Here is a 10,981-nt window from a genome sequence, read left to right on the forward strand (position 1 = left end):
CAATGTAGAAACAAACAGCCTGGACAGTTCAAGGAAATCTTTCCTTTTTTGGGTGGAAAAAAGTTCAAGAAAATCAACTAGATGGTTAGTTCTGATACCGTGTATTAGTTTGATGTCTGCTATTGAACAAATGGTACCAAAAAGACAATCAGTTGAAGGACTGGTCTTAAGTTTCACAGATCATAAGTTACGGTTTTCATCACTAAAGGTGACAGCCTGAATGCAGAATCCACCACATTTACATAAGAACAGGGGACGGGGAGTCATTCCAGACTAACAGAGAATCAAATATCCTCGTTTATGAGTTACTTACATTATCGCCCAACAACTAAATAACTATCCAGAAACTTAAGTTAGAACTCAGCAATACAGATTGGAAGAATGATCAAGAAAAGCAATATTCCTCCCAAAGCTAGACTGCTTTTTTCATTAACCTGAAAGAAGAAGAAAAAATATCATAAGAAGATGTCAATTTGCCCCACTCCCAAATTAGACTTTTCAACACAGATATACTATAGATAAGACAAATGAAGAACCACACCTTTACAATCACTACGCATCCAACATATACAATCAAAAACAAGTCCAAAATGACATACCAATACTGGGAGCACAAGGATATACAAGAAAACACATTGGGGTTGCTAAAGCAAGAGAAACAACCAATCTACATGCAATAACATACTCGTTACACACGGGTTATATTATACCAGGTCTGAAGATATGGTTTAGTTTGACTTTCATATCAAACTTAATAGTGCTAGGAGAAAACACTAAATTGACTGTGGAAGCTAATACAAAATCTGTTTGATAGAGAAAAACATCATATTCAATTATTTCAACTTGTGACTTGATTGAAATATGGAACTTCCTCTCAAAGCTGCATTGCTAACGAGTCTGTGCGAAAGTCTAGTAGCAAATTTTACAAGAACTTTCAAGTGGATGAGATCATTTGAGTGGACTCAGTTGGAGATTAGAAACAACTTATCACTATATGTTGGATGTGGGTCTAACATTTTAAAGCATCCTAAAATGGACAACGATTCAATAAATACGTGATGGATAACTTGGGAGATGGGGTAAATAGATAATTCTGAACTATCCTAACACACTGGTACTTTGATAAATTTGAGAACCTTCATTTACGGAAAGCATATTAATGTGTTTTATGTAAGCAAGTCCATAATTATTCACGCTAACTTATTCAGTTATTGAACAAGAAAGAAGACTCGACAATCTATAACGCCACTCTGAGATCAGCTTCCTAATTAAAGTAGTATTATCTAGTCTCTAGAATCAGTTACCTTACTAAAGGAGGTCATATTCCATCTGAATCTTTTCATTGCCTGTAGATGTCACTATCACCTCAGGCTTTACGGAAGAACTAATAGAACAATTTGAACATGCTGGTGCAGAAAAACTTCAGTAAGATTCTACATTGTTTAGCCTTTTTCTCTTTAAGATATATTGTATGTTGAGTTTCACCTTCGATATTCAAACTAATTTCACTTATAGAGGTTTTTGGTGTTGCCAATACAGTCTTCTATTATGTTGATAATCATTTTCCTTTTTGACAATCAATTTCAATTCATTAGTAGACTGTATAGGAAATACAGGTGTCATAAAAGAAAATACCTTCTTAGTTCCAAGAATTTCAAGATTTTTCTCATCCTAAGAACCCCGAAGGAGTGAATGTCCTGTAGCATTTTCTTATATCTAAGTTCACTAGTTCACTGTAATGACCTGATATTTCTTCTTTTTTTATGACCATTGTGTCGGGGCCAGCTTTCGCGCACCTCGACTAATTCTACAGGATACCTGCCACCTCCCACCAACAACAGGTATAAGATAACTTTGTCCACCAAGGCTAGGATAGATGGGAAGAATCACCTAGTGTTTTTTTTGTCTCCACTGAGTTTGGAATCTGAGACCTCAGGGTTCTCAATCACTTCATTGACCATTAGGCCACACCCATTGGTGCCTGTAATGACCTAATATTTCCACATGAATTTAAGAGTAATTTCCTTAACTATAAATTTGCTAATTTTAACGGGCTGCATACCAAAGTGGGTAATTTAAAGGATAAATTTGTGGACCCGACTCTCATTACATAAGATGGTGTGATAGTCAGCTGCACCTTGGTGGAAACTTAAAGTGTATTTAATAGGCCGAGCCCACCCTTTTCTTGTTGGCATCTAAATAAGGACAAATGTTGGAAGAACTACTATTTCCAACCTAAAGAAAAGAAAGGAACGAGCAGAAGAGTGGTTCGTCAGCGGTGGCTCAGGGGTTAACGGTGAAAGAAATTTGTTAATGAGAAATATAACAAAACTCGGAAGAAATTGGTTTCTGATGAAAATGTATGCATTTGGATAAGGTAAAGAGGGAATTGAGATGCATTGGAGAAAATTTGAGACAATCTGAATGCAAGTAGTGTAAGTGTGTAACTGTTGAAGTGAGGACACAGTACACAAGGATCAGCCTGGTAAAATTTATGGAAGGGCATGATCAGCAAGTAATAAGGATGACCCAGGATCCATAAAGCATTATTGAATTGGATTACAGGATCATATCTACAATCCATGAGATCCAAGATGAAAAATTAGTAAATACTAAAATTTCTCAGTTAATTCATTGTCAATCATAAAGGTCACCCACAAATAACCTTTTCAGGTACACTGACAAGTTAAATACAAGTATATAATGTAATATATAGCAGCGACAAAAGATATATAATGCCGTATATGTGCTAAGTTGTTCAGATTGCAGAGAGAAGAAGATATTTTCTTGGTGAGAAAATGCAATGCCAGAGCTCTATCGTTGGCCTTCCATTCAATTATTTAAGTTATTGTACTGACTTTAGCCATTTTCCAAATCACTACATACTAAATTATCGAACTGAAGCAAAATCTTCACATTGCATCTAAGCAGCTTACACAAATATACATGTTAATAGCAAATAAACAAGCTTGTATACATGTATCCGAATAGATAACAGCACCAAAAACCCCAACCGACAAGTAAAAACAAAAAATAAAGTAAATACCTCTAGACCTTAGCTTTCCAGTAACACCTCTTTGCAAGTTGACTTATTGTGGCCTGTACCCTTGCATCTACTACATTGGAGTTGACGCTTAGTTACTTCATGGGAACCCACCTTCTTAGTCGTTGGCCTCCCTGGTGGACGACGGGTGGGAGGAGGGGTTACTGTTACAGCAGCTTGAGAAGCATCCTTTCTCCTGGGCTTTTCTAAGCTTGGAATTGGATGTATTGACTCTGAATATGTTGATCTATAACTATCGGCAGTGAAGTACCTGGCACAATAGTCGTATGGATCACGGCCAAGGCAACCCATGACAGCTATCGCATGGCAACAAGGTAAGCCAGTTAGCCCCCAATCTCTGCAACTACAGTCGCAATTGTCCATGTCAACTACTTCTATGGTATCCCCCTGGACCTCAAATTTGGTACCATTGGGCATCAACACATGAAGAGCACTAAATCTTAGGCTTTCTTTCTCTAGCTTTTCCTCCATAAATGGAGTTAGCCTTGTCACCCACTGATTGGATTCAGTCCGCCGGGTATAAATGAGCTCCATTATCTTACCTCTTATTGCATCAACCATCTGGGTGATTGGCAAATCATGAGCATCTGATACCCAACCATAGAAAAGCTCTCCAAAGTTTGATGTCATGTGGTTATATCGCATCCCACGGAAGAAAGCATTTGCCCAGCTAATAGGCTCACTCTGCATTACCCAGTGGTAAGCATCTAGTGAAATACTTCTTATGCTTTCAACACACCTCTGGAAACCTTCAGGCTTTGGTGCATAAGCCGCACCGTAAAAATCCTCAACCAAAAGGCGCTTGACTTCATGAGAAAATTGCCCTCTTACATCTCTGATAAGTTGTTCAGAGAGATAGCGTAGACAGTAGCCATGAAAGACATCCTCACCCTGAAATATTTCAGCAATTGACTCTCTAAGCCCCTTCTCTCTATCAGCCACGAAGGTAATACCACGACATATTGACAATGCAGTTCTAAGCTGTAATAGGAACCAATGCCAGTTATCATCAGATTCTGAGTCCACTATGGCAAAAGCAACAGGAAAAACACCATCATTTCCATCAGCAGCTGTTGCTGCTAACAGAGTGCCTTGGTATTTGGACTTTAAAAATATACTATCAAGGAAAAGCAGGGGCCTGCAGCCTTGTTCGAAGCCATAGAGTGAAGCATGAAATGATACAAAGAGCCTGTGAAAGCTTGAGTCATCCTTTGTAGTGAAAGTTGCAAGACTTCCAGGATTTGTCTCCATCACTTTTTCACAAAAAAATGGCAGCTGACTATATGCCTCCTTATATGAACCCTGAAGCTGTTCCTTAGCAATCTCTTTTCCACGCCATGCCTGGAAATAATTTAACTGGATTCCATATTCCTTTTGTATGTCATTGACAATGTCCTTTGGCTTGTAATTCGGGAAAACTTTCAACTTCTCCTTTATAATACTAGCCACCCAACTCCTTGTTGCCTGATAGCCATTAGTAACAACGGCCCCTTCACAGGTATGGGTAGGATTCATTTTTTTAATGCAGATTAATTGGGTGGTTGACAATCTCGATGCATGAATTCTCCATGGACAGCCCTCTGCTTTACATTTTACAGTCACTCGATGACTATCATTCTTCTTATACTTGAAAGCAAATTGATTTGCAATAGCATATTTTCGCAATGTCTCACGAAATTCATGTACACTATTAAACCTTTGGCCCACGCCAGTTATATCATTCTGCCACTGCTGAGCAGCTTTAGCATTCTTCTCATCATAATTAGCAGCAGCAAATGAAATAGGAACAGGCAATTCAGCTCCTATCGTAATTGTGTCATCAATATTATTTGTATCACCTACGACATCAAAATTGGCATCAAGCAAGAGGCCAGACTCATTGGGATCATCCACGATATCCTCTACAACACTCAGGGGAGCTTCAACTGGGACAGCCATTTCTGATAAAGTCGTCCTGCTTGACCTGCAGCACAGTATGTCCTATATAATTTATCCTTTCAAAGGGAGAATTCTACATATTTAGGCAGCAAGGAATCTACCTACTGCCAGGCATGTTTGAGAAATCAGGATCAACAGCTTCTTCAGTCATCACATAGATCTCTGCAGTATCAGAGTCGCCATGGAATTTGATCATGCGCTTAAGGTCTTTGTCATTGGAGATTGTTATAAGTGTCTTCCTATTTCCAGGGAGAAAATATTTAACTGACATAGTAGCAAGGCTGCAGTTAAACATCTCGGCAACCTCCATCTTGAAATCATTGTAGTCCAGTTTTCCATCCACTTCCATAGCATGAGCATCTCCGCCTTTATATGAAAGGAAACCATCTCTATCAGTATCAAATTCACCACCTGACTGACATATGGCTATAACTCGCTTCCCAGACATGACCTAAAGCAACATTCACAAAACAAATATAAGATTAAAAACATAATGCAAACATCCAGCCAACGGAGCACTAAGCTCTTGTTTGTCAAATATCTCAGAGGCAACCAAAAAAGATAGTTCATCTCAAAGGAAAAATTAAATTGATGAAAAGCCTTGACATTCAACAACAAGAAGTTAAAAAAAGGAAGTTCATTCAGATCAACCACAGTCAAAGGCGGAATTTGAGACAGAACCAGCTACCAATCTAAAATTTGTATAACCAAATCAAGGACCGTCTATCGAAAATCAAGGACTACTATCTACAAGTGCAAAAACTACAGTATTTATGAAATCGGAGATCACCAACATTTAAGCATCATCATTAGCTTTGAGAGCACTTTTAGCGCAACAAGATTTCAAATCGAAGATCACCCACATTCATTAGCGGAGGACAGCTTAGACATTTTTGTCTTGTTCAGAGATTGGATCATTGCGGGAAAAAAAATAAAGAAGAAGTGACCTACAATGAGGATATTAGGATGGTAATTTATTACTCCCTCCGTCCCTCCCATTTTATGTGGCAACATTTGACCGGGCACGGAGTTTAAGAAATAAATGAAGACTTTGAAATGTTTACCAAATTGCCCTTTAAAAAGTAGACTCACTTTTCTCTCTCCTCATAAATGTATTGGAGTATTATTTTAAGATTAAGTGGGACCAACAAGGGTAAAAGAGGAATTGTACCTTTAAATACTTACCATATAAGGAAATGTGACATTCTTTTTGGGACTGACCAAAAAGGAAATGATGCCACATAAAATGGGACGGAGGGAGTATTATTATTATACAAAATTGTTAAATATACTACATGCAAATTGCAAGTTTAGAATTACAAGTCAAAAAACTTGCAATTATATAACTTGTATAAAATTTCAAAGTTTTATTTCAAAAATTTAAAGGTTTTTTTTTTATAACCGAGAAATCCATTTGTGACTTGCCCTTTGGACCAATCACAGCCTTCTAAACTCAGTGGATAATGGGACCGCCCCTCTACCCTTCTCCACTTAAATGCCAAGCTTCGCTTTGCGTGGTGTGAGGCTTGAACCTGCGACCTAAGCCACAAATCCTCCACCTTTTGCCACTCGAGCTAAGCCTTGGGGGCAAAAAAAATTAAAGGTTTTAGTCTTGAACTTTTTAAGAATTGTCTTAGTTGTAGTCTTGTATAAAACTATCATCTTATTATTTTTTTAAAAATAATGCTTAAAGATTTAAATTAATATGATTTTTTTAAAAGTATCAGTAAGACTCCCCTTCCATTCCACTAAGACCAGGTAATGGGATGGGCTTACCATTTAGTCCCCTTAATCCCGTCTCTTTAAGGCAATGTACCCCCAAACCCCATTCCACTAAAATAGGACCATCCCATCCTGGCTTAGGCTGTTCTTTATTGGCATAATTTAGTTTGCCTCCGCTTTCAAACATAGTTCTAGAATTTTAGATGGTAACAAAAGGTTAAAATTGGACTTAGTACCCCCTCTTAACTTGGCAAGACAATTAATATAATTAAAGAAGTGTTTGGGTTATATACAATTGGAAAAAATCTCAGTATGTTTCCCTCTCTTCTCAAGAACCAAGTGGGCTATTTCTTTGCAAATTGTGCTCAATTCATATGTGGCAATTCTGTCAAGATCTCTTTGTTAGTTGGAAGAAGAATCCTCCCGAATCGGATTATTCGAGGAACATATCATGAGAGGATTCGATTTTATTAGACAATGTGTGGTTGGTAACAAGAATTAGAGTAGGCACAATAATTACTCGGATTGAGCGTGGACGGGGAAAAAGTAGTAGCTATGGGAAAGCTAAAAGGTGTTGGCGAAAAAGAAATGGAGAATCGGATACACATTGAAAAGAGGGAAAACTAAACTAACTAATTAAGGGGTTTAGATTCGGCTCGCCTTGGTACACTAACTAAGAAGAAAATATTGTTTCCTTGTCAGTACACCCATTCATCAAATGTTTATTTTACTTCTTTAAAATTTGAACACCATCAACAAAATTTCTGTTTTTTCCATCTTGTGAAATCATGCTTCTCCTTTTTTCTGTTTCTTTTTTTGTGATCTCCTTGTATGTCCTCCTATACATTTCATTAAGTACATATATTTGCCAGAAATATCATCTTATCTTTGAAGTTTCCCTGTTGACCCTATCTTTCTTGTATATAGAACTGCAATTTTCTGCAATCACTAAGGAAGACCATATGGTTATGAATTAATGGTCTGTTCGAGTTATGTAAGATTATTAAACAAACTGTTTTTTCGGTTGATTAAAGGGCTTACTATAAACTATAAAGAAGGGCAAAAAACAAAAAAGGAAAGGGAGAATTAGTGAACGAAAGCCACGGGATACCAAATGTCTCTTTTACTTGAAGTTTCGACCACATGACACTTTCGTAAAGTAAAGAGCCATCAAGATCAAACTTTAATTTTAAGAAAATGTGTCTACTTAACTTTGTGGATTGAAACTAATTGAGTAGTTTGGCTAACATTTGTAGTAATCCATCATTTTTTTTATTTTATTTTTTTTAAAGTTATATATGATCATACCAACGGAAGGAGATTAATTAAGAAATAATGAGAAATGAATGATCCAGAAATGATAAGGTGGGTGGGCTTATGGTGGGTTCATCTACTTCCCTCTATTATTGGGAAGTCCTAACCACTAAATTTCTCTGTTTATTATTTTAGTGATGAACTGCGGGAATAAGTACAAATTTCAAGAATATCTGGTATACTGGAATTCCTTTTAAGATATCTTTCTTCACTTGGAGGCTATGGAAAAAAAGACTTCCTATTGGGGAAGTTCTGGTCAGGAATAGAATGTGTGATGAGGTGGTGTGTGGTTGCTGTGATGATGGAGTTCAGGAGACTATTGAACACCTATTTATAAGATGTTCAAGTACCAATTCAATATGGAGATATTTTGCAGGTACAGCAGGAGTGGATGGACCTTTTTTGCATTTGAAAGATAGTGTGTATAAATGGTGGAATGCAGAAGTATCTGCAAAACTAAAGCCAGTGATAATGGCTGTGCCCATGTTCATTTTTTTGGCAAGTATGGAAGAGAAGAAATACTTTGAAATTTGGTGGCTCAATGTCTTATCTGAATATGAGGGGAGGTATAGGCAAAAACTTAATCCTATTGGCTAAGCAGTTATATCCATGGATACAGAACCTACCTAATAATTGGCCTGAATTGGTAAGATATTTGACAGAGTATACCCCTAAGATATGTTGTAAGGTGGTTTATTGGAAAATGCCTAGGGTGGATACTTACAAGTGCAATACAGATGGGGCTTCAAAAGGTAATCCTGGACCAAGTTCTTTTGCTTTCTGTATTACAGATGGTCATGGCAATCTTTTACATGCTGAAGGAAAGATGATTGGAGTGTCTAACAATCTAATAGCTGAAATTGTAGCTATGAGACTTGGGCTAGAATATTGTAAGTATCACAATTTATTTCCATTGATAATGGAAACAGATTCACTGGCTGTCAAGAATATGGTAGAAGGGGCGTGGCACATTCCTTGGGAGGTGACAATGGAGATAAGAAGAATACAAGTTCTTAAGGAAGGGTTGGAGGTGGCCATTGAGCATACATTGAGAGAAGGAAACAAGCTGGCAGATTTTATGGCTAACATTGTTTTTTCTGTTGCAGGTACAGATAGCATAAGTTATAATGACTTCCAGGCTTTACCTAAAGAAGCTAAGACTATATTAAACATGGACAAAAGGCAAATTCCTAACTTACGAATAAGAAAGCTACAGAATCGAATTTATACACATGATGGATGATACATTATCAGGAAACCTTAGTTTATCCGGCTTAAGTTCATTCAATTGTGGACAATATGACTGGAGAGAGCTAAGCTAAAGTACTGAGATACATGGCAAAAATGGAGATGCGATGATTCACAGAAGTCGAAGATTACCTGAGGCAGATTGATGTAGCTGTTTCCTAAGGCTTTTGACAGTGGTATTAGCTCCCTGATGAGCTCAACCTGTCAAAGCTAAAGGATACATAATACACAGTTTGTATTAGGTAAATACTGAGAAAAATGCCAGCGATTATATTCAAAAGGGGGAGGCCATCACCTGACTGAAGTTTCGACCAAATGCATTGAGTTGGAGAAGTCTCCGATTGGGATGATTTCATGACGTTAGTGAAACGAGTTAACGTTGGATATGAAATACACCCAAATTTGATGTAGACAGAGTTGTTACTACTGCTGGAGAAGGTCTCTGAGGCTGGAGCACAGAATGTTGATGCAGATTTCTCTGTTAGGGTTGCAATGGAGACTATGCTTACCCGACTCCCTTTTCCCCTTTCCTAATTTGTTACCTCTTTGTTTCATTTTGTTTCCCTTGTTAGAATAGATTTTGGACTGGGCTCTTGATTGGGCCTGGTATTTAGTGTACTGTTTGTTTTTTGTTTTCTTAATAAATGGGCTTGACCCATCCGTTTCTTTTAAAAAAAAAAAAAAGTACTGATGAAGATATGTAATTCAAATATTACACTTTGGAGATCCTACTCTTCATTTTTCTAATTCCTTTTTGTAATGGAGATCATTCGTGAAAATGAATAGAGAGATAGCATATATTTAAAAGATGAAAGCCTTCACTTTTGTAGAGTGATTGAAGTAGTTGAGTTTTAATTCTATATAAACATTCATTAATACCTATTAAGCTATTAATGCCAAATGTATAAACATAACTTAAACTTGGCTCTAATGTTCATTTTGACATTTAAATTAGGGTTAGTATGTATCGAACTCTTCAATTCAATAGAAATGTCTTTCTTTTTCATCGAGATGTACAGATCCTATTCCTGGATTAAGTTCGTCCTTGCACCCAAAGCAGGCTCAACCCTAAAGCCTAAGGACCTCAAAATTACACTGAAAGAAGCAAAAAGCCCCAAATTCAGTTCATACACACAACGATATAGAAAAACAAAGGTCAAATTTGAACACATATACATTCGAAATCGCACAGAAAATAAATAAAATTCGAGCAAGAGGCAAGATTAAACATAACTTGAGATCAAACCAAAAGCAGAGCAGTAGAACACATAGAAAGTAAACCGAAAAGATGAAGGAGATACATACACATACCTGGGAAGAGATAAAACAAAAGTAATGAAGGCGATGTAAAATGTTAATTGTGACAACTGACAAGTACCAATCAATAGCAGAATGAACGTCTGCGCTTGGAACTTCTAGCCGCTTATACTATGGTTAGTACTTACTTATTAGTTAGTATATAAGTAAATAATTTTGTATTTATTATTAGCACTAATTAAAAATTTCTTAATGACAATTTCTAATTAATTATTATGCATATATTTTCAATATTTATAATTATCTAAAATACAATTGATAGCAAGTTAGCAACAAACTATTTGGAAATGTTGATTAAATTTTTGATTTTTCATTAAAAGTGTCTATCATAAACAAAATAGTAATTTATTATTATTTTTTGAATTATTATTTAATTAT

General features: G+C 36.6%; 1 protein-coding gene across 1 annotated transcript; it reads right to left on the reverse strand.

Annotated features, from left to right (window-relative positions):
- Positions 1-134: 134 nt before the first annotated feature.
- Positions 135-10,647, reverse strand: LOC125815484 (uncharacterized). The gene is made up of 4 exons (XM_049494962.1): positions 10,598-10,647; positions 5,104-5,453; positions 3,047-5,027; positions 135-434 (listed from the first exon to the last, which is right to left on the reverse strand). Exons 2-3 carry the CDS (start codon positions 5,448-5,450, stop codon positions 3,056-3,058), a joined length of 2,319 nt encoding a protein of 772 aa, XP_049350919.1. The 5' UTR covers positions 5,451-5,453; positions 10,598-10,647; the 3' UTR covers positions 135-434; positions 3,047-3,055.
- Positions 10,648-10,981: the final 334 nt, after the last annotated feature.

Source organism: Solanum verrucosum, unplaced genomic scaffold, assembly GCF_900185275.1.
Source record: "Solanum verrucosum unplaced genomic scaffold, falcon-dt-bn FXZP01000261.1, whole genome shotgun sequence".
Taxonomy (NCBI): domain Eukaryota; kingdom Viridiplantae; phylum Streptophyta; class Magnoliopsida; order Solanales; family Solanaceae; genus Solanum; species Solanum verrucosum.

Excerpts from the sequence above, each read along its gene's own strand:
- LOC125815484 (XM_049494962.1), bottom strand. The coding sequence starts at position 5,450 with ATGTCTGGGAAGCGAGTTATAGCCATATGTCAGTCAGGTGGTGAATTT. Across the intron at positions 5,028-5,103 it reads TCAAACATGCCTGGCAGTAG|GTCAAGCAGGACGACTTTAT; the intron begins GTAGATTCCTTG and ends ACTGTGCTGCAG.